This window comes from Peromyscus californicus, unplaced genomic scaffold (genome assembly GCF_007827085.1).
Source record: "Peromyscus californicus insignis strain IS unplaced genomic scaffold, ASM782708v3 Scaffold_17__1_contigs__length_78620276, whole genome shotgun sequence".
Taxonomy (NCBI): domain Eukaryota; kingdom Metazoa; phylum Chordata; class Mammalia; order Rodentia; family Cricetidae; genus Peromyscus; species Peromyscus californicus.
Window position 1 is genome coordinate 749,438 of NW_026294469.1, and position 24,253 is coordinate 773,690.

General features: G+C 36.9%; 1 protein-coding gene across 1 annotated transcript in view; it reads right to left on the reverse strand.

The window, feature by feature from the left end:
- Positions 1-665: 665 nt before the first annotated feature.
- The window catches only part of Rock1 (Rho associated coiled-coil containing protein kinase 1), a 115,126-nt gene continuing 91,538 nt past the window's right edge, over positions 666-24,253 (reverse strand). The window contains 12 exon segments of the mRNA XM_052741510.1: positions 666-2,170; positions 4,247-4,454; positions 5,042-5,303; positions 5,611-5,689; positions 7,568-7,656; positions 7,851-7,921; positions 13,701-13,860; positions 15,416-15,604; positions 19,560-19,648; positions 20,573-20,666; positions 22,252-22,417; positions 24,022-24,116. Of these exon segments, the coding sequence (XP_052597470.1) occupies positions 2,167-2,170; positions 4,247-4,454; positions 5,042-5,303; positions 5,611-5,689; positions 7,568-7,656; positions 7,851-7,921; positions 13,701-13,860; positions 15,416-15,604; positions 19,560-19,648; positions 20,573-20,666; positions 22,252-22,417; positions 24,022-24,116 (1,506 nt within the window). The 3' untranslated portion in view covers positions 666-2,166.

Consider the following 24,253-nt stretch of genomic DNA (forward strand, 5'->3'; position numbering starts at 1 on the left):
GCACAGCAAGCAGCATGAGCTTTGTGTTACACCCAGGGGTGGGCAGTGCAGTGTGGCCCAGGTGTGTGCTGAACTCAGGATGCTTTTGTTTAACAGGTGAGGAACTGCAAGGAACCAATCTTTTTGTTTTTAATTTTATGTATGTGTGTACGCTACCCTTGGAGTTACAGGAAGTTGTCTGCTGTCTGACACTGGGTGCTGAGAACTGAACTAGGTCCTGTAGAAAAGGCAAATGTGTTCTTAACTACTGAGCCATCTCTTTTATAATGAGCTTAAGCAAACCTGCCTCTAGCATTAACCACGGAGAGAGGTACTGGCAGTAAAGGGACCTCTGAAAGGAAACAGTCTATTGCCTAAGGCTGTTGATTATATAGACACTCTGGTTATTGTATGGTATTTGTGATGGTCCAAACACAAATTACCACAGCCTCTGCTCACCTGTGCAGAACTGCAAGAGACCCATGGGGAATTGTTTTCCAACAAACACTGGCCATCTTACCACTTGAATAATAGCACCTCTTGTTTTAGAGCCCAAGCCAAGTTTTATCTTTAAAAAATAATTTTAATCTATTCACAAAATTTAGCAAACATTTGTATACAATCATGGAATGTTTAGTATGCCATCTATTCAATCCAGCCATCAGAAAATACTATAGTAGTCAACATTAAAATTATCCATCCATAAATTATTTTATTTCTCATTAAATGAGCACAGAGTCATTAGCATATTAATAACAGATATGTTTATTATTACATATCCATCAGTGCGGCTTTCAATACCACTTGAAACATGCAGATCCCCTAGAGAAGATTGGTTTTCCAGTGCTTATTTGATACACATTACTGCAAAGCCATTATAAATTACTGAGGAGGTATTTGGTTAAAAAAATAATAAATCACACTGCCCATACAAATCAACTCTTGTTACTAGAGGAGAGCTGAACAGTATTCATATGGTAATTCCTATGTTAACTGGAAAACATCATGGATATACTTCATAATTCTTTACTACTGGTACAACTTTGTATAATTTTTTTGCAGATAGTTTTATAGTCTTTCATTATTGATGCAGGTAGTTTGGTGCAAAGAGTGTACAATTTATAAAAGTCCAACAAACCTCTATATATTTTAAATTAAACCAATTACCAATGAAAAAACCCACTGACACACATAATTTTTTGTAAAATCTGTTTTCTGAAAAGTCTGTACTTATGGCAGTAAAAAAATTCTCAAATTAAGGCACTAATAGGATAATGCAACTCCCACTGAAAGTATTCTAAGAATAATTTACATTTCAAACAGTGCATAAATTTTTATATGTTTGTTAACTTAATGTCTTTTCACTCAAAACCACAAAGAAATACATTATATAATTACAGAAATGATGTACCCCACAAAATGCTTTTAAATTTGGTTCTCTTGTACAGTTAGTTCTTAATGTCTCTAGTAGTAAAGTAACTCAATATGGCTTGGCAAAAATGCATAGATTAAATGTAATTCTTTTGTCTTCTCCCAGTCCCCAATCTACAAACTTGCTGAAACATATACAGTATTTTGTAAAGCATAAGTAAGATATTTAATTTCTCCATAAACCCACTGTGGGCCATCAACAGTAAGGCTTTTAATTCTACAGTGAGGGCACTGAGCTTTCAAGTGGCATCACTGTGTTCTTAAAATAGTTCTGTATAGTCTTGCAAGAGCACAAAAATTTAAGTCACTTAAAAAACAAAAAACTTGTCTCATTTTGAGATATTTTCTTTACTCCTTCCACAAGCTGATCTTGACAGCGAGGGCCATTCCACTGAAAGTGAAAGTTCCCTTCTCCTGCTCACCAGGGAAAACTGTTCTAACATGACTGACAGGCTTTTTCTTACCAATTCAAAAAGGCAGCACCTTAAAAAAAATAGACCTAGCTAAGCTTTCCCCAATGGTACTTGCATTACATAGTAATCTAATCTACCTGTAGGCAAACTTGCAAGAAAAAAAACAAAAACAATCCTCAGTGTGCTTTTTGTGCCAAAGCAAGGACAGAATAACAGCAATCTTAACCCTAAAAAGCCTGTGGTATTTGTGTCAAATAAACAGCCTGTCTGCTCAGCATGGTTAAACAGCCTGGTTTAGCAGGTAGCATCCCACATGATTCCAACACAGCAGTAGGTCACATGGTTAACTGTTGGAGAGAAAAAAAAAATCTTGTAATTTGAGAAAGACGCTTGGTATGAAAATATAATAAGAACCAACAACTGGAGGGAAAGGTGACAGTGTGGCTCAGTGGTAGACTATTTGGCTAGCATGCAGGAGGCCCTGCGTCCCAAACCCCTCAGCACTACCCCCACTCCTTCTAAAAAATTAGGGAAAGACAAATATACATACTTACATAAAAGAAAAAGTAATGACAAAGTTTAGAGAAAACAGAAGAAAGGAAAACAATACCATAATATGATTTCCTTTTGTGTTTCTATTCTTTTTCTAAAAACATTTTGCTTGTTTTGTGTTTTTTTTGTTTGTTTGATTTTTGAGACAGGTTTCTCGGTGTTGCTGTGTAGCCCATGCCTGTCCTGGAACTCACTCTATAGACGAAGCTGGCCTTGAACTCAGAGATTCACCTGCCTCTGCCTTTTGAGTGCTGGGATTAAAGTTGTGCACCACCACGGCCTGGCAGCTAAAACATTTTCTTACTCAAATACTTATTTTAAATTGTTTCAGTCCTAGTTTATACCCTATATCCAGGTGGCTGAAACAGCATTCTACAGAGTTCAGCTGAATGCTTTGATATACTGTAATAGTATGGAGGCTTGAGATTACAAAAGAAAAGGGCATGCATCACATTAAGGAGTAAGATTTGGTTAAAACAGCAGAAAGTGAAGAAAGTAAGTGAATTAAAGGCAGCTTCAAGCTAAGCATGGTGGTGCATGCACACCTTTAACCCCAGCACCCGGGAGGCAGAGGCAGGAGAATCTCTTTTGAGTTTGAGGCCAGATGGTCTATAGACACCAGAGCTACACAGAGAAACACTGTCTCGAAAAACCAAGGGAGGGGGGGATTTAGTCAGGACCTATAACTGTTGTAGCATATAAAGTATTTTTGAAAAAAATCCCATCAAAGACTTAAAAAGATGGATTTAACTGAGAAGTTTATTTGTAATACAATATTCATCAGTACTAACAAATAACGTTGATTTTCAAAAGAACCCAATTCCAACACAGTGTGAAAGATGAGGAACATTTTACGATGACCTATCTGCATTTAAAAATGTAATTCTGGTGGGTTTTTACATAATAACAAATAATAAGGGCTAAACTATATGTCACATACATCCTAATCTATGACAGAAACTCAGTACTAAAGTATCCTATGTCTTAATTCCTAATAGCAGTCAGTTAAACTAATTTATAAAACTGCAATTTGTATATTAAGACCTTCTTTTTTTTTTTCTTTTTTCTTTTCTTTTCCCGGAGCTGAGGACCGAACCCAGGGCCTTGTGCTTGCTAGGCAAGCACTCTACCACTGAGCTAAATCTCCAACCCCAAGACCTACTTATATACAAATGATGTTCTTTGTGATGAAAGTAATTCAGTGTCTGATTTTAGTATGCGTGCTGCCAAAGCTAGTGAAACATTTTTAAATTAGTGTTAGTTTTTAGTATTAACAGCATCAGCAGCAGTAGTATTTGTCTGTTGAGACAGAGTCTCTACATTTAGCCCTGACTACATGTGCCTGTCTGTGTCAGTGTGGGTGCAGACACGCCATGGTGCATATGTTGAGTCAGGGGACAACTGCAGAGTGTTGGTCCTCACTGTTCCACCTTATCTGAGACAGGGTCTCTTTGCTACTGTTTAAGCCAAACTAGCTGGACTTCTGGAGATTCTCCTACCTGCCTCCCAACTCTTTGTAGTGGTATGCTGGAGCTTGCTCTGTAGATCAGGCTGGCCTCAAACTCACATAGATGTACTTGTCTTTGCCTCTAAGCGCTGCCTAAAGGTGTGGCCATCAGGCCTGACTAGGTTTCTGATTTTGTCTGCATATACATTTGCACACCAGAAGAGGGCACTGGATGCCATGAGACTACAGTTACAGATGGTTGTGAGCCACCATGTGGGTGCTGGGAAGTGAACTCAGGACATCTGGAAGAGCAGCCAGTGCTCTTAACTGCTGAGCCATCCCTCTAGCCCCTAGGTTTCTAATTTTAACAGACAGTTTCCAACAATTTTTATATTACTAAAAAGGTTGACATTTTAATCTTTACCTAGTTTTTCCAGATGTATTTTTGACCACTTTCCGGAAAGACTGATTTGCAGTGGATCTTGTTGACATGGTTCGAGGAGAGGCACGGACAAAGCCAGATGGTGGGTTCTTAGGAATCTTCTTTACTAGATGAGTTACCCATTTTTTTTGTTCATCCTGAGAACATGCTAACAGCAGCATATCTCTTGCTGATGTTACATCATAACTTACTGCATTAGAAAACAAAACAAATCCCACAAAACTCACAATTAAAACCATAATAAAATATTAAAAAAACTATTAAATTCATAATTTTCAAGTTCTTAATTTTTAAGCTATTATAGTTAATTATCCTTGGACAATATCTTTGTTTCAATCTGGCTAAGATTGAAATTTTTCTAAAAACCAAAAAAGATTAAAACCAATAGTCATAAATTCAAGAAAAATTAAAAATACAGTAACAAGCAAATGTATCTGCAGAACCTCCGTCTCTTTCTTAGAGCGGTCTAGGGACGTTTCCTCTGCCTCACTGTGAGGTGCTGACTGTGAGGAGCACACTGTTGAGGTACATGGGAAAACAAGGAAACACAGAAACTCTAAGCAAAACAGTGGGACTCACCTGAAGCTCTTCTCTCAACAAAAAGCATTTTAGTGGTATGCTCACTGAAAAGGGGATGATTTGCTTTCAAAACCCACTAAAAGCTGAACCACTCTCTCTGATAAAGGACTGCTGCAGGGTCCCTCACACGTCAAAGCACCACACTTGAGGATCCACCTACAGAATCTGCACCGCTGATGCTCACACACTGCACCTTACCTTTGCATGGGGAAATCAAGTCCTCTTTCTTGTCTAGGTGATCCCTGTGGCACTTAACATGGCATCTTCGACATTCTAGGGCAGGGGGTGGCTTAAAAACATGCCACAGAGGTTTGGCACAGGCCTCGCAGTTGGCAGGGAAGTGGTAGAGTGTAGGAATGAATTCATGGCCTTTGTGATTCTGGAAGTTAGTTTTTTCACCTTGTTGAACCGTTTCCATTTCTATATCTTTTCTACATTCACCTTCATTTGCATATAGTATCTACATTCAGGAGTGGTAGAGAAAGATCGGAAAAAAAAATCATAATCTGTAAATAAAAATTCTAAATGCACAAAAACAGGATAACCATTTCACAGAACACATATTACTTAGGTAAAAGAGCCACCACCAGGTGGTGATGGTACACGCCTTTAATCTCAGCACTCGGGAGGCAGAGGCACGTGGATCTCTGTGAGTTCGAGGCCAGCCTGGTCTACAGAGCAAGATCCAGGACAGGCACCAAACAACACAAAGAAACCCCCGCCCCGAAAAACAAAAACAAACAAACATTACAATGTAACATTTGTACCTGAAATATTTTAGGAATTTCTTCAGTTTCAGCTCTGTATACGTCTCCTTGGGTTACAGGTCGGACATGAAACAATTTACTAAGATAGAGATAAATAATATAAACCTATTATAAGAATCTCATTAGTAACAAGTTGCAAAGAAGCAAATAAAAAAGATGTTCAACATCAATAATCATTTGGAACATATATATACATATACATATATATACCCACACCTATGACATCACAATATAGCTTTTGGAATTATAAAAGAAACAACAGGGGCTGGAGAAATGGCTCATTGGTTAAGAGTGTATACTGCTCTTCCAGAGGACCAGAGTTTGGTTCCCAGTACCCACACATTTGGTGATTCACAATTGTCACTAACTCCTATGTAAGAGGCTTCAAAGGCACCTACACACACATAATTAAAAATAGTAAAAACAAACCTTTAAATGTAAAACTAATAACACCAAATGCTGATGAAAATGTAGATAAGTTAGATTACTCATATTATTGCTGGTAGAAATCTAAGATTACATATCCACTTGAAAAACAACATGGACATTGGTTTTATAAAACTAAACTCTCTTATTTTTACTATTCCACTCAAGTTCATTATTCATAATTAATGCTTTAAACAGATGGCAGCATTACCAGAGCTCTCTCAACTTTGTTTATATTCTAACCGGTACCAGCTCCAAAAATATTTAACATAAACATATCTTATGTACTGTGCATTTTAGGGATGGGTGCACATGCCATGGTGTATGTGTGAAAGTTAGAGAAGAACTTTCTGGAGTTTATTCTCTTCTTCCACTTTGTGGATTCCAGGAATCAAACTTAGGACATCAGGCTTGGCAGCAAGTACTTGACTCACTGAGTCATCCTGACAGTCCTTCATCTAACTTTATGGATCTCTAGAATAGCACTTACCAAGCCTCATTTTGAATTTATATTGTACACTTAAAATTTTTCAGGTAGCTGTCTTGTTTCTTATATTTGGAACCTACTTATTTTTACATACACTCACTATATATACACCTCTATGATAATATAATGTATGAGAATGAACACAAAGAAAAAAAACTATGCTTATTAAGTCTTTAATATATTACTAAAAAGAAAAGAACAGCTTTTTGTTTATACTACTTAACATAAACCACTGATGGTGTCAGTATGCTGATTAAACAATCTTACCTTAAAAAAAGATTTAATTTCCTGTGTATAACTGTTTTAGTTGCATGTATGTATGTGCACCGTGTGTGCCTGGTGCTTGTGGAAGCCAGAAGAGGCTGTCCGAGTCTTCTATAACTGCAGCTCTCTCTAGTTGTGAGCTGCCATGTGGTTGCTGGATCTTCTGCAAGAGCACCAAGTACTCAACCTCTGAGGCAATTCTAGAGCCTCCAATTTTACTTTTTGAGATGCTCAGGGGCCTCAAAAATCACTAAATACTTGAAATAAAAATTTGCTTTTCAAAGTACATAGATCTTGTATACAAAATTTTCCTTCTCACATTCTACTAAGGTCAGACGATTTAACTTGCACATGTGCCTGTCTGTGTCAGTGTGGGTGCAGATACGCCATGGTGCATACGTGGAGTCAGGAGACAACTGCAGAGTGTTGGTCCTCACTGTTCTACCTTCTCTGAGACAGGGTCTCTTTGCTACTGTTTAAGCCAAACTAGCTGGACTTCTGGAGATTCTCCTATCTGCCTCCCAACTCCTTGTAGTGGTATGCTGGCATTAGAGCTTGCCCTACTGCATCCACCTTTTATATGGGTTCTGGGGACCAGAACTCAGATAGTTAGTCTTGCCCAGCAAATGCAAATTTTACTCACTGGGCCATCTTGTTTGGAAAAATAGGTAATTGTTTAAAAAACACAAAAGGTCAAGCCACTCTAAAAATAACTCCTAAGTAAATAGTCAAGTGACTGTAAAAATTTGTAAAAAAAAATAAAAATCAAAGGCAACTTACTCTATGTCCAACACCATCGATGGACTGGATTGTTCCTTATCTTGTTCATCATTATAGAACAAGATTTTTTTGCTGCTTACCACAACATACTGAAAAGACAAAAAGAAAGAAAAATGAAAAGACCAACTTGATTTAAAGTGACTAGCATATTTCCCATTTATGTCTACTTTATACTGTATTAATCTAAAACCAAAGTTAGTAATAGAGCAGTTAATACAAGTTCTATGCTTTATGGTAAAATATGTAACAAAGTATCAATGAGAAAAATTTAGGTATATGGTACCTGTTTCTTCCAGCCATATCTTTTGATATTTCCTCTATTTGGTACAGAAAGCCAACCTTCAATTCTTGACTCTAGGAGAAAAATAAAATAGGTATACCAGTCAATTAAATTATAAAACCAAAAGAAAAACTACAAGTTGTCTGACAGCATGCAGCAACAGGCAATAGGAAACAGCTAAATGAATAAATGCTGTAATTTGTTCTTTCATGCTTCAATCACACAAATTAACTTTAATGGCCAAACAAAGACTGCAGAAAAAAATCCCAAGCCACTTTCCCCATAAAATTAACATTTAGTACTCAATTGAAAAGGTACGAAGTAACAATGTCTTTAAGAGCCAGGCAAGACTGGAATGGATTACAGCTTAAATGGATATGATATACAATATTTTAAATATTATATAACATTCATAAAAAATCGTCAGCAAAAAAAAGAAAGAATAAAAAGAAAAAAAAATGCAGCAAGTCGAACGATTCCGAGCCATGATTGACACAAGAGCAGGCAAAGTACTGAGGTGTCCTATTACTCACAGAAGACAAGAGCAGAAGATAAATAAATAAGGAATGCAGGCAGAATCAACTAGATACAAAGAATAAGAGACAAGCATTTTATTTGTTTTCTCAGTAAAATATCCTAATAAACGTTTGAGTAAAACACTCAACAATTTCATTAAAATTGTTCAAATTTGGTTGGGAGGCACTTAATTCTATAGATAAGTCTAATTCCAAACCATCTCAAACTAATGAAGTATTATGTCTTTTATGCTTATTTAACTCAGTAAACAGAAAAAGAACACAGAAATCGGTAGGTTAACTGCTAATATTTACACCATAAACTCCTGACTACTTATAACCAAAGCCTTCTCTGGCAACTATCGCTGCTGTTCCATGTTTATTCCTTTTGTGCTATGCATCACACTCAGGGCAGTGGGCATGTGAGGCCAGTGCTCTAGCAATTACATCACCAGCTTCTACCTTTTTGAGACAATCTCACTATACAGCTTACTTGAACTTAGGTGCATCCCAAACTAGCCTTGATTTTGAGATCCTCCTGCCTCAGCCTCCTGAGTGTTGAGAAACTGGGTGTGTAGCACCACATCTGGTTAATTAATATATCTATCTAAAGTTTATTAGAAGTCTCGGGAATAAAGATGATTCCTTTAAAGATGGCTGTATCAGGTTGAAGATAAGAAAACTCAAGTTCTTCCTATATTAATCTTATATTTAAAACATTACATAGAAAGGTAACCAATTTTAAAGTACATTGCTATAGTGTGATTGATTATATTATGGCTGAAATTACAATTCTAGTAGGAACATTTATTTTTCCCTCTTTACATAAAGCCAAAAGTTTAGTCTTAGGAGTAATAACAATGATGTCATTACCGAGCATGTGATTGCCAAAATGCTTTTTACAAGTGATAGCTCATATTTCAGATTTATATAGTCCTAGAATACAGGATGTCATATTCTTACATATAGTTCTACTGTCACCCTCCACTTAAAAAATTATGACATCAAGGATTAGCAAAGGTGACTGACTTTTCAAAGCCTCCTCTGTAAAAGCTCTAGGGTTCAAACCCAGTATGTCTTAACTTCTGAGGTTATGTTTCTAAAATACAACGCTAGCCTATTCTCAAACAAGCCTCACAGTATCAAGTTACTGGGTGTAATATTCCTTTTGCTGCTACTTGCACCAGTTACTTAACATCTCCAAGCTTTTGTTTGTGTTTAATCACCCTCATGAAAACTGTGGTTCATTAAATGAAATTGTGGGAAGTTAAATTCAAGTTTTCTCTATTTCTACTTGGCCTTTTCTTTACTGCTACTACTATTTATTTTGTCAATAATTATTTTTCTCTTAAATAGTTTTCCTTTCAAGTTTTGAGAGAGCAGGGACCACACCCTAATGTCTTCTTCATAAAGTCTATGGCTTCTGATACACAGAAAATGTCTAGTTGGTAATATATTATTACTTTGCTAATCTGCCTTTTTTCTAAATTAGCCAAAGTAACTCTAAATAATGATTACAATTTAAAAACCAAACAGACAGTTTCATATTAAACAATGTGGGGAAGGCTGCTCATCATATATTGATCTTCATAAATCTTTTATCTTAGAAAACGAGAAATACTACTAGAGAATTTTCCAACTAATATGGAAGCTCTTATTTAAAAAAAAAAAAAAAAAAAGATTTATTTGTTAAGTATACAGCGTTCTGTCTGCATGGACACTTGAATGCCAGAAGAGGGTGCCAGATCTCATTACAGATGGTTGTGAGCCACCATGTGCTTGCTGGGAATCGAACTCTGGACCTCTGGAAGATCAGCCAGTGCTCTTAACGGCTGAGCCATCTCTCCAGCCCCCTGAAAGCTCTTATTTTAAAGTGTGGTTTAGGCCGGGCGGTGGTGGCGCACGCCTTTAATTCCAGCACTCAGGAGGCAGAGCCAGGCAGATCTCTGTGAGTTCCAGGCCAGTCTGGGCTACCAAGTGAGTTCCAGGAGAGGCGCAAAGCTACACAGAGAAACCCTGTCTCGAAAAACCAAAAAGAAAATGTGTGGTTTAGGTGTCTAATACTAGTAATTCTTCACTAAAATAAAAGCCCTTGAATCTTGACCTTTATACAAAACAGTATAGTCTAAAATACCCTTCCTCACCCACTTTAGTAATTTCTCTACACTTGGGTTGAGAACAGAACTAAGATCAGGATTATAGATTTAAACATGCGTGCGCAGACACATGCAGACAGACACAGACACAGACACAGACAGACACACACACAGACACACACACAGACACACACACAGACACACACACACACACACACACACACACACACACACACACACACGTGCGCACTCTGAAGAGATGGCTTGGATTAAAGGCTAAGCTCAACATAGCAACAACACTAGCTTCTCTGTACACTCCTCTCCTTATAAATGTATCTAACTAGCTCTGAACGGAGTTCCTGAAAGCCACAACTAACTGTGACCTAGGTGGCAGTGTGCAAGTTAAGTGCTATAAATTCACCTTTGCACATCACACATAGAAGTTAGGTTCTCTAGAAAGAAGCCAGAATTTAAACTAGATTTTCATCAAGTTAGGTTCTCTAGCCAGAATTTAAACTAGATTTTCATCAACAATTTGCCACAGAAGTGCAAAACTAACTTGGATTTTATACAATATATTTATAAAGTAATTTTGTTTCAACACAGGGTGTCCTGGAACTTGCTCTGTAGCTCAGCCTGGCCTCGGAGTGCTGAGATTAAAGACATACTCGATCACTGCTCGGCTTATAAAGCAATTTTAACTTAAAAAAAAAAAAAAGTCTGTAGTATTGCAACATCAACTGACTCTCACCCGAATAACAGACCGAGCACAACTGAATGTAAATTAATAGCTAACACAGGCAATTTCAATCTTTTAAAGTTTACTTTACTGTATTACATAGAATTTAATAGAGGTAGAGACCCACTGTGCAGTGTTTTAGTTATAGTTTCCATATTCACAGTGTGCCCGATCACCACCTGCTGGAGAACCAGAGGCACAAATTTTGGTGCTAAGTGAGAGTCGTAACACGCTTTTCTAAGATTTTTAGGATTGGGAAATCTAGGAGAAATTTGATCTAACTGATGACAAAATACCCATGAAAAGCATTATAGAGGTTAAGGACTCGACAGCTAAAATATATTAGATTTTTACATTAAATGATGCTTCAGAGAAATAATGAAAAAAGTGTCACTTTGTATATATGACCATTTATAAAGCCAAATCACTGAACTAAAAATACAGCCTGTACTTTAAAAAGTCATTATTTTAACCGTTGAATAACAATCTATTCAAAGCTCTCCTTTTATAAATTCATCTACTAATGTTTTTAAAGATTTATTTATGTAATGGGTGTTTTTGTCTGCATGCACATCAGATTTCATAGGATTACAATTACAGAAGGTTTTTTTTTGTTTGTTTGTTTTTAGACACAGAGTTTCTCTGTGTAACACTGTCCTAGCTGTCCTGGAACCTGTTCTGTAGACCAGGCTGGCCTCAAACTCACAGAGATCCGCCTGTCTCTGTCTCCCGAGTGCTGGGATAAAAGGCGTGCACTATCATCGCCTGGCTACAGATTTTGTGAGCCACCATATGGTTGCTAGGAATTGAACCCAGGACTTCTGAAAGAGCAGCCAGTGCATTTAACTGTTGAGCTATATCTCCAGCCCCCATTTACTAACCTGAAGTAAAATTAAAATTTTAGTCCTCTTCAAGAACTATTCTAGACAAGTGAATGATATACAACTTATATTAAGGATGAATATTGAAATACTTTATAAAATCTTATTTCTTATTTGTCAAAAACTATTTTTAAGCATGTAGTGCAAGGTGAATTAAATATGAATTTTCAACTGAGGAGCAAAATATCTAATGCAGGAGGGAAAGTAATTTACAATATTTTTATGTATATGAGTTTTGCCTGCTTGTATGTAAATACACTCATAGAAACCCGATTTTGGGCAAGCAAATATACTAAAGCATGAGGGCAAAGACACCAATGCAAGAGGGCAGATATTATACATGGTCCTTTGTTATTACTACAAAGTACCACTTTCCTCAACAACAAAAAAAATCAAAAGTAGTCTATCAGCTTTATGAAAATACAAACAACAGTGTATTTTGTTGAAATATATTACTTGTCCAACTTAATAAAGTGTCTTTTTACTCATGTATTACTCAGGAAATATACTAACAAAATCTATTTTCTATTATCTGATTAAAAAAACACATCTAAAACACTGAACTAAGAATGTTGGCATAGCAAATATATATAGTATATATAAACGCATGTTTAAAATTTTTTAGATTTATCTTATTTTTTATGTGTTTTATTTTATTTATTTTGCCTGCATATATGTTTATGCACACTGTGTGGAGGTCAGATGAGGGTGTTAGGTTCCCTAGAACTGGAGTTACAGATGGTTGTGAGCCACCATGTAGGTGCTGGGAACTGAACCTGGGTTCCCTGAAACAACAACAATGCTCTTAACCACTGAGTTACCTCTCCAGCTACACATTTTAATATTTGTATCCTATTCACTTCATTTGAACTCCAACTAAGTCAAGAATGTATATTTATTTATTTATATTTGTTTTAATTTACTTTAATAAGGGAAAAAGGGGGGAAAAAAAGAAACATTAGGAATTTACTTCTGCTCATTCTTTGGTTAGATTTTCCCTCACCCTCTGTCCCCTCACAGTATCACCTTTTCTTTAGTTCTCCAAACTTACAACTTGACAAAGACTACTGAAGGTTTCTCACTAAAACACTGGATAGGCTTTCTGCATACAGCTGCTATGGTTCTGCTTATTAAGTACATATAAACTTCTATATGCTAATATATGTACATATATTAGCATCAAAAACCATAAAGCAGTGGGCACTCAAAAAAATATATTAAAGCCAGGTATAGTAGTGCACACCTTTAAGCTCAGGATGGGGATGGAGGGTGCGGGTGTGGGGTGGAGCAGAGGCAGGTAGATCTCTTGTGTTTGAGGCAGCCTGCTCTACAGAGCAAGTTCCAGAACAGCCAGCGCTACAAAGAGAAACCCTGTCTTGAAAAACAAAAAATATTTTATTTTCTTTAAACATCCTCAGGCACAGCCTCTTAGTATATTTGAATAACCTGCTCATGACTAGTTTTATTTTACAAAATGCACCTAAGTAAACAACTATCACATGTCTTGGCTACTAAAAACAATTCCTTCTTAAAGAGTCATGAATAAAATAATGAAATGAAAAATGAAAAACATTTCCATAACATTTGAGCAAACCTGGATGACAGAACAGAATTCTTCTTACCTGGAAGGTTTCCATCAGTCTCATCAGCACTAGGAAAACTAGCGACACTAGTTGAATCCGAAAGGTCCAAAAGTTTTGCACGCAACTGCTCAATGTCACTCTCTTTGCTAGCCAACTGCATTTGAAGTTCATTTCTGTGTGTACATTCTTCTACTAATTGCTATTTTTGAAAAAATATCAAGATAATAAAAATAATCAGACTTGTAATTTCAGTACTAATAATTGAAATGTAAATGAGTAATTAAATTGCAAGTGTGAAACATGCTGTACACCATGGATGTTTATTACTATGGTTGGGTTTTCTTTTGGAAACACAGTTGGCCAGGTCCAGAACTTCTTAGTTTAAGCAGTTTCCTGCCGACTCTAGGTCTCTGAGACAGGAAGAGTATGCTACTAGGAGTGCCTGGCAACTACCACAGACGATGCTCTGAAGAAACCAGGTTCTTTTTCAGATCAATGCTCAAGGTAACCACCTCCCCACTTTTGGATTTATATATATGAATGTTTTGCTTGCATCCATGTATGTGTGTATACCATGTGCACGCCTGCTGAATTCCCTGGTACTAGGGTTATAGATGATTGTGAGTTACTATATGTGTGCTAGGAATCAAACTCATGTCTTCTGCAAGAGCAACAAATACTCTTAACCACAGAGACATCTCTCCAGCCCCTCACCTTAATTTGTTGAGAAATTTTTCTTCTCTCTCTCTCTCTCTCTCTCTCTCTCTTCCTAATAATAATGTATGAAAAAATACTTAAAATGCCAGTAACTTATTTTCTGGCTTCAAATGAATTAATCTTAGATGTATAGAAATCTCAGCATAACATCATAAATGAGAATCAAAAGCTTGAATGTAAATGAGTCTTGAGACCATTTTATGTTCACAACTTTACGTTACTGACATATCAAGAAGTATAAAATATTACTGGTATTTTGATTTTTGAAAAGTAGATACTTATAGAAAAATAAGCTACTTATATTAAGAACCTCTAACCTAAGTATAACCAATATAACAGTCATATCTCAAATTTAGTTGCAAATTAAAAACAAAAACCCTTGAATGTTTCTCAAATCAGGGCCTCTGATCAAGCAGTTGCTAATTAGTAAAAATTATTCAAGCCATGACAAATAAGAGTTAAAAGAGCACCTCTGAAATTTTTCAGGAGAAATGTTCATATTAGAGCATATATGACCAAAATGTGAATGTTATTAACTAAAATATAAACCTTCACACAAGTAAGTCTACTTTAAGCAAGACAGGTAGAGTTTTCCTGCCTGGCCCACAGTCAGGACAAATCTCTCTCACCTGCCAGTCCCACAGCTGCTCAGACCCGACCAAGTAAACACAGAGATTTATATTGGTTACAAACTGTATGGCCGTGGCAGGCTTCTTGCTAACTGTTCTTACAGTTTAAATTAATCCATTTCCATTAATCTATACCTTGCCACATGGCTTGTGGTTTACCAGGCATCTTCACATGCTGTTTCTCATCATGGCGGCTGGCAGTGTCTCTCTGACTCAGCCTTCCACTTCCCAGCTCTATTCTCCTCCTTGTCCCGCCTATACTTCCTGCCTAGCCACGGGCCAATCAGTGATTTATTTATTGACCAATCAGCAACACATTTGACATACAGACCATCCCACAGCACAGGTAACAGTAGAGACTGACACATGGAGGAGGTATCTCTACATGTGTGCACACACAGACCTTACCGCTTGCATGTCGTTCAGCTCCTTCTGGTGTTTCACCACCATTTGGTTAAACTTCTCTCTTTCTTGGTTAAGTTCCAGTTGCAGCTTCCTATTTTCCTTTTCTTTTTTTCTCAAATCTTGCGTATTAGCTTTCTTCCTATCAATTTTAAAATCTTTGCGATTCATTATTTCTGCCAATTTGTTAACAGCCTGTTCAAACATTAAAACAGTACTTGTAAGGATCTATATACTGTATCCATTCAATTTTAGTTCTATTAAAATGTATTGGTTTTCAAAGTTATGCAGATATTTTTATTCGTCTCTGTGTGTCAACCTACATTTCTATGGAACAAACTAATTATGAGTGGTGGTTTAGATAATTAATACTAATGTCTCATTTAGTCCAACGTAAGAATCAGGCTTGCAAAAAAAATTGATTAACAATACTGCAGTATATCACTGCACACAAGATATAAGAAAATATAACTATGTTCCAAATACTGTAGATGGTAAAGGAGGCAGACACGTAAGCTACACAGTACAGAGAGATAAATGCAATGGTGCTATGGAGAGAGTACCCTCCAAAGACCCCCAGAGAAGAAAAGCTCCCCAGAGTGACTGTGTATGTGCCCCATGTTTCTTCCTTCCTTCCTTCTTCCGCTTTACTTACTTACTTACATATAACTCTCATGTAGCTGGTTGTTCTGGAACTCACTACGTAGACCATACTGGCCTCAAACTCAGAGAGGCCACTTGCTTCTGCCTCATGAGTGCTAGGATTAAAGATGTGTGTCACTGCACTCGATTCCACTTTTCTTATGAGAGGAGATGGATCAACAAGGAAGACATATGCAGGAGTGAAGGCAGGGATAGCACTGAAAGTACAGGTCAAAAAGCCAGAGAGAAATCTCTTTCCTTTGGACATGTATGGAAAACAAGGTGACCAAGCATTGGATTAGGTCATATAGAAACTCTTTCTCTTTTGTCATGTTTGTGCGTGTAGGTGCTCACGTATGTATACATGTGTACAGAGGCCAAAGGTTGACATCTGGTATCTTCCTCAATTGTTGGGAGAATTCCCACGAAGCTACAGCTGGTTTGATTCTGGAGTTTTAGCACCTAGTCTTAATCTGCCTTTTGTGATTGCCACCTTTTGTTTCCCTGGAACCTTCTATGTGAATCTTGTCTGAGAGTTTTCTGAAGATGCAAGCCTATACAGACTTGGTTAAGGATGAACCCAGAACACCACAGGTATTTCTTGACTGAGAATTTGCATTTGGCATTGTCCCTTTGGGGAGCTTAGATAAGAGTTTTTAGGATACAGAGATTAACTTGTTAGAAGGTGTAAACTGGAGACAAAAAAGCCCTTTGCTAAGTGACAGTGATTCAGTCCAGTGAGACGAAATCTACCCTGCAGCTTGAGGTTTCCTGATTCCAGAGACCCATGTAAATACCCACATCCATTATACAACATTCCATAGCTCTCTACCTTATTATTTTTAAAGATTTATTTTTGTTTTATGCGTATGAGTTTGTTTACTTCTATGTATGTATGCCTACCATATGTATGCATAGTACTCATGGAGGCCAGAAGTCATGGCTTTTTTTCTATAGAAACATAAAAAAGGAAAATGAGGCTGGGCAGTGGTGGTGCACACCTTTAATCCCAGCACTCGGGAGGCAGAGGCAGGCAGATCTTTGTGAGTTCGAGGCCAGCCTGGTCTACAGTTCGAGATCCAGGAAAGGTGCAAAGCTACACAGAGAAACCCTGTCTCAAAAAAACAAAAACAAAAACAAAACAAAAGCAAACAAAAAAAAAAAAAAGGAAAATGATAGATATTTTTTTCCCCATTAAGACAGAAAAAGCCCTAATTTAGCCCTTATTCACATTGATTAAGTTCCCTTTAGGATGAGACACCCCTGAGTAATTTTAACGCATATTTAGGTTTTTTAATAATAAATCTAATACATATTTACTTTAAAAATAAATTCAGAAAAAGAATGTGAAAAACCAGTGAACACCACACCCCTCAAAGGCAGACTCCACTAGAGCCTTCTACATTTCTTTCAATCCTGTGGGTACAGATCACCTTTCTCAGGTTTCCCATGTAGAAAAATAGAATGAGTAGACTTGACCAATCTAAATATTATGTTTAATTTAAATCTCTGAATATGAGTGTCAAAAAGATGCCTAATTATTGTTTTAATTAGAAAAATAGATTCTTATTTTGTTCATGCATGTGTGTCTATGTATGGATATGAATGTGGATATCCATGCAGAGGCCCCTGGAGCTGGAGTTACAGGTGGTTGTGAGCCTCCCAGTGTGGGTGCTGGGAAATGAACCAGGTTCTCTACAAGAGCAGTAAGTGCTTTGAAATGTCTCTTCAGTTCTTGTTTAATTTCTGTTTCTGGGTTTATTAAGGTTAAGTATTTTTTCAATGTTTGCTAGATAATATTTTTTTATTGTATTGATTTTTCTTATTTATAAACATTAATGCTGGCAAGTACTCTCTTCAGTTTGTTTTATTTAAACTTTTGTTTAAATAATGGACACATGAACTTCTATGTAATAAATGTGCATCTTTTCTTTGTCACTGTTTTGTATTAAAAATGAGATCAGTCAAGCACATTTTTAAAAGATTCCTTTTAGTTTCAACATAAAAGACTGATGAGAAAGAAAGTAGGTCAGGCCAGGTGTTGGTCTTTAATCCCACTCGCCTTTAATCCCAGTATTCTGGAGGCAGAGGCAGGTGGATCTCAAGTTTGGGTCTACAGAACAAGTTCCAGGACAGCCAGGGCTGTTACACAGAGAACATCAGAAAAGTAAGTAAATAAATAAGTAAATAAATAAATAAAATGTAGGTTAATAGAGAACATCAGTAAATAAATAAATAAATAAATAAATAAATAAAAAATGTAGGTTAATAGTAAAGTTCCCCTTAGGATGAGGCACCCCCGAGTAATTTAATGCATATTTTAAGTGAAACCTAACATGTTTCACTTAAAAATAAAATAACTGGGGCTAGAGAGATGGCTCAGAGGTTAAGAACACTGGCTGTTCTTCCAGAGGTCCTGAGTTCAATTCCCAGCAACCACATGATGGCTCACAGCCATCTATAAGGAGATCTGGTGCCCTCTCCTGGCCTGCAGGCATACATGGAGGCAGAATGCTGTATACATAATAAATACATAAATCTCAAACAAACAAATAAATAAAATAACTGTCTGTCCTCAATTATTTAATTAAATTAAAGTAGAGAGAACAATTACTGTAAAAAAAAAAAAACTAATGCACTTAAGTTTATGAACTACTGGTAACTTAGTAAAATGCCAAGACACACAAACCCCATACCCCAACACACCTTTTTTTGAGATAGGGTTTCATATCAAGATATTACATTTTAATGACAAAAATCAAACAAACAAACACTGACCTAGATACATAATCAAATGCAAAACAAAATGGTAAGCCACCACCTCTATAGTTTCTTATTCTCAAACTATCTCTCTGGCTTTCGATCTACTATACCTTTTCTTCATGTTTCCTACTGTCAGTTAACAGGTTTTCAATACAACTACACCACATTTTTCCTTTCTTGCCTGGGGATGGTGGTGCACACCTTTAGCCTTTGCTCTCAGCACTTGGGAGGCAGAGGCAGGTGGATCTGAGTTCAAGGCCAGCCTAGTCTATAGAGTGAGTTCCAGGACAGCCAGAGCTACACAGAGAAACTCTGTCTCAAAAAGCAAAACAACAACAATAAACCAAAAAACAAAAAATCTTAAAAAAAACCCAAAACAAAAAAACCTAAAAACAAACAAACAAACAAAAAAACCAAAACAAAAAACACAGAAACACCAAAACAAAACAAAATTCTCTTGGTTGGGGTGCTGGGATGGAAGTCAGAGCCTCGTGTCCACTAACCATCTGCTCTACTATGGAGCTGTGTCATCATACACTTACTAGTACAATTACTAGACAAGTTAATTTCTTACGTCTCATGTTAAATCTTCTGTTATTTAACAGGGATTCATGTTATTTGCTGTAATGAAAAGCTAAACCCTATGACCTTCATTTAGTAAAAACATGAATAAAGAACAACTACTAGTTTTCTGATTTTACCATACTCAAGTGTAAACCAATGGGAAAGGCTGATAGCCAAGTACCTGCGTTTTAAGGGTCCGTTCAGTACTGATATTCTTTTCAAAGGCAGCCTTAAGATTATTTATTTCTTCCTCCTTCTTCAACTTATATTCTGTCAATAAATTATGCAAAACTTTATTGTACAGCATTAAGTAATTTTATCTGCATTTCAAACTAACAATGTCCTCAATTATTGAAATTACTATACACTATACACTAATACATAGTACCTTTCAGTAATTTGATTAATGTAACTGCTTGATTTTGTTTTAAATACATGTAGCCCAGGATGCCCTTGAACTTCCAATTCTCTCGCAGGTGTTGGAACTGCATGAATTTACTCATTGTCCAGCTCATTAATATAATTCTTAAGGCTACATAAGTTAGTTAGTATATGAAAACAAGTATTTAAAAACCCAATGTAAAACATAACTAAAGATTAATCTCAGAATTAGCTTTACATTTTTCTTTTTTGACATGGTCTCCAACCAGTCTGCCTCTTGAGTGCAAGAATTAAAGATATTTTTCTCTTTTTTAAAAAAGGTGTGTGTACACATGTACATGCACTCTAGTATGCAGCATTTGGAGGCAATCAGAGAGGCCAGAAGAGGGCATCCGACTCCCTGGAGTTGGTGTTACTAGGGGGTTGTGAGCTGCCCAGTACGGGTGCTGGGAACCAGAGTTGGGTCTTCTGTAAGAACAGAAAGCTCTCTTAATGGATGAGCTATCTCTCCGGCCCTCAAATTATAGATTTTAGAAGTTTTTTTTTTAAAGTTAATTATCACAAACCTATAAAAAAAGATTTATTTTTATGTGTATGAATGCTCTGCCTGCACATGTGTCCCAAGTGTATGCCTGGTGCCAGATGCCATAAGAAGGTGTGGGATCTCTAGAAGCTGGAGTTACAGAAGACTGTGAGCCACCACATGGGTGCTGGGAATTGAACCAGGGTCTTCTACAAGTGTAGCAAGGGCTCAAAATTGCTGAGCCTTCTCTCTAGTCACAAAGTGTTATTTGTTAAGGAAACTCTAAATACCTTCCTCTGCTGTCCTCATCCTTTCATTTAGATCTTCATTTTCTTTTCTTAGTATTTCAATATCTTTGGTTAGCATGGTGTTTGTTTCTTCAAGCTAAACAAAGCAAACAAAGGTTAAGCTATAGATTCTTTGTTTTCACACTTAAAGCTAAAAATCTTTAATACTTAACATTTCTGTAGGTAAAGTAAGTCAAACATTGCTTAAATATGTGAAAATTGCTTAAAATATGTGAATGAGCCAGGCATGGTGGTGCACACCTTTTAATCCCAGCATGCAGGAGGCAGAGAATATCAGATTTCTGAGTTCAAAACCAGCCTGGTCTATAGAGTGAGTTTCAGGATAGCCAGAGCAACACAGAGAAACTCTGTTTTGAAAAAGAAAAAAAAAAGTGAATATATAATTATGTTTTAGGAACAATTACCTTCCAAAAATGCTATGGGTAAACACATGTGTGTGTAGGTATGTGTTTATATATATTAAACACAATAAAGTAAAAAAGTATATTATAAAGAGAACTAGATAGAAGACTAGGAAATTTGAACTTATTCCTAGTTCTGCTATTAATCTATGTGACCCTGGGGGAATCATCCTCCTGTGTCTCAGTTTTCTAATCTGAAGATGATGAAAATATTATGTTCAGTATTGACTGCACAGAAGGAGCATTATTTCTGCCCCTCACTTGGTTGGGTGAGGGAGGAAGTGGGGAGACGACTGAGATATAAGATCTACTAATGTAATCCAGATTGGTCTGGAGCTATGTAGCCAAAGCTGGTCTTAGGCCTAATGATCAGTCACTAAGTGCTGGGATTATAAACCATACACTACCGTGCTTGGCTTATTGTGTGTGTGTGTGTGTGTGTGTGTGTGTGTGTGTGTGTGTGTGTGTGTGTGTGTGTGTACACGTAAATGCTGGAGCACATGCATATAAAATGCAGAGCAGGGTTTGGGATATCTTCTTCTGTATCTCCTTAAGGCAGTGAGGCAGGGACTCTTATTTAGCAGGAAACTCACTAGTTTGGCTAGTCTGGCTAGCCAGGAAGCTCTCAGGATCTGCTTGTCTCTACTCTCAATGCTGTGATTATAGACAAGAGTAGCCATGTCCATGTTTTTATATGGGTGTTAAGAGATTCAAACTCAGGTCCTTTGCCTCGGATAAGTTATGTGATCTTGGCAGATTGCCTTAATTCTCTAAGCCTCAGATTTGAACCCAGGCATGATACACCACAGTACTTCTTAACTTACTAAGAAAAGTTTCTGTAACTCCCACTTATCCCAAATTACTATATAGACTACAGTATGAACCTTAAGAACAGGGAATTTGTATAACTGGTTTTGATCACAATGGACTATCAACAATGAGTTTCTTACCCCAGGATAGTTACTCAAATTTCAAAGAAATCTAGTTCATATAATTACTCTTAACATAGTAAGAGAATAAAAAATGAGTTTAGGATAAGCATTTCCTCACATAAAATATAACAGAGATCTACAGTAAGAAAAAAAAGCGCAGTGTACTGAATCAGATTTCCCACCATTATCAACTGTTTTAGATAAAATAAACACAAGTGCAGAAAGGTCACTCTATGCATACACCCCCCCCCCCCCCCCCCCCGATACTTTAAAATGTTACCTATTTTGACTTCAATCAATTTCAGCCAGATAATCACCTATCACTTACCCTACTAACAGTGTGATCTTTATCTGTAATTTCTTGCCTATTTCTTGAAGCAGCTTTCTTGCTTTCTTGAGTCAACTCAAAATACTGTTCTTCCAGAATTCCTCGAGCCAATTGCTCAGACTCAGCTTTTGTTTCTGCTAGATCCAACTGAGTAGAAAGAGTTTCTCTGCAACAGTTTTAAGTAAAATGAATAATAAAAAATTCTGTTCATTTTCCTTACTTAATCACATAAATGACAATAATTATCTTGCTAGACATGGTAGCCTACATCTGTAGTTTTTTGTTTTGTTTTTTCAAGACAGGGTTTCTCTGTGTAGCCCTGGCTGTCCTAGAACTCACTCTGTGGACCAGACTGGTCTCAACTTGAAGATCCACCTACCTCTGCCTCCCAAGTGCTGAGATTAAGTGTGCAGATCACCCAGCCTACATCTGTAATTCTAACAACTGAAATCTTGAGGCAGAGAAACTGAGAATTCAAGGCTAGCCTGGACTACACAGTGAGATTGTCTCTGAAAACAACAGACCAAAGCATGCACATAATTCCACACAATTTCCTCTAAGTGACAGAACCAAGGGCTTTACTTCTTAAAGTAAACTAAATCTGCCACAAATTTTTTAATGAAAGTAATGACTTTAATTTGTTAAGCCATTTACTTTTAGCAAAAAAAAAGACTTTGCTGTGGGTCTGGAATGTAAGACAGTGAGGCAAAGTTAAAAAGCTACTGTTTGACCAGGAGGTCAAATTCAAGACACTTATGCACATCACTAGTCATCCCTATTTCTACTGGTAGGAACTCTGGGCAAGTTCCTTACACATTCTTTGTAAACTGAGAGGGCTAAACTAAATTAACTGTAAGTAACTCAATGAGATTATGAAAACATATAGATTCAAACCACTGTGAACTATCTGGAAATATTATAAAGCAGACTTTGAAGTTTTTCAGAATTGCCTGAGTATGGTGGTCATGTCTAGAATTCTATCATTTGGGAGGTGTGTTAGCATTTAGGCATCTGTACTGACCTGCCCTTAGGGTCAGGATATACCTCAGCTGCAGCCACTAAGAGCACCCCTGTGTGCATCTGCTATGTTTCCTTATAAAAGGCGGACCTTGTATACCTCTCATCTCTCTCTTTCTTCACTCTCGTCCCCCTTCTCTGCCCCTTCTCTCCCCTCCCCTCAATAAACCTCTCATGTGGCCCCGCTATATGGTGTGACTCCTTCCGTTTATTTTTAAAATACAACAAGGTGGAGGCAGAAGGACTGATTAAGGCCAGCCTTGGGCACAAGAGATTCTGTCTCAAAAAACTAACTTTTCAGAACTGACATTTACACTGGGACTACTTTACTTTCATTTTTCTGTTTGTCCCAAAGACCCTCTCTTAGATAAGCCATCTTGGTCATGTGTATATTTCATTAATTTTTGTAGGTTCTCAGTATATTTGAGGAAGAATTATCTTTAACCATGACCACTACTACCTCTTTTCTTTTTTATTTTTTTAAAAATTATTTATTTTTATTTTATGTATATGAGTGTTTTGCCTGCATGTATGTAAGTGTACCATGTGTTGCCTGGAGCTTATGGTGGCCAGAAGAGAAAGCCAGATGCTCTCAAACTACTCTTAAGGTAGACTAGTCTGATTTGCTATCAATTAGCCTGATAATTAGCCCTATCAGAATGACGGCACCCCTACCCTCTATCTTTCAACTTAAATTTATAAATGCCTTTCTGAAGTAGATTTCTGTTCTGTTCCAAAGCAAAATGGACATACTTTTCACTTTGCAGCTCCTGTATTTTCCTTAAATTTTCTCTGTTTTTTTCTTCAATTTCTTCTTTAAGTTCCTTTACCTGGGTTTTATAAAGTGTCTGTAAAAACAAGTGCAAAAAATGAAGTGTTTACGGTGAGTTATAAATAGTTCAGCAATTTCTTTTCATTTCATGTGCATTGGTGTTTTGCCTGCATGCATGTCTGTGTGAGGGTGTCAGATCCTCTGGAGCTGGAG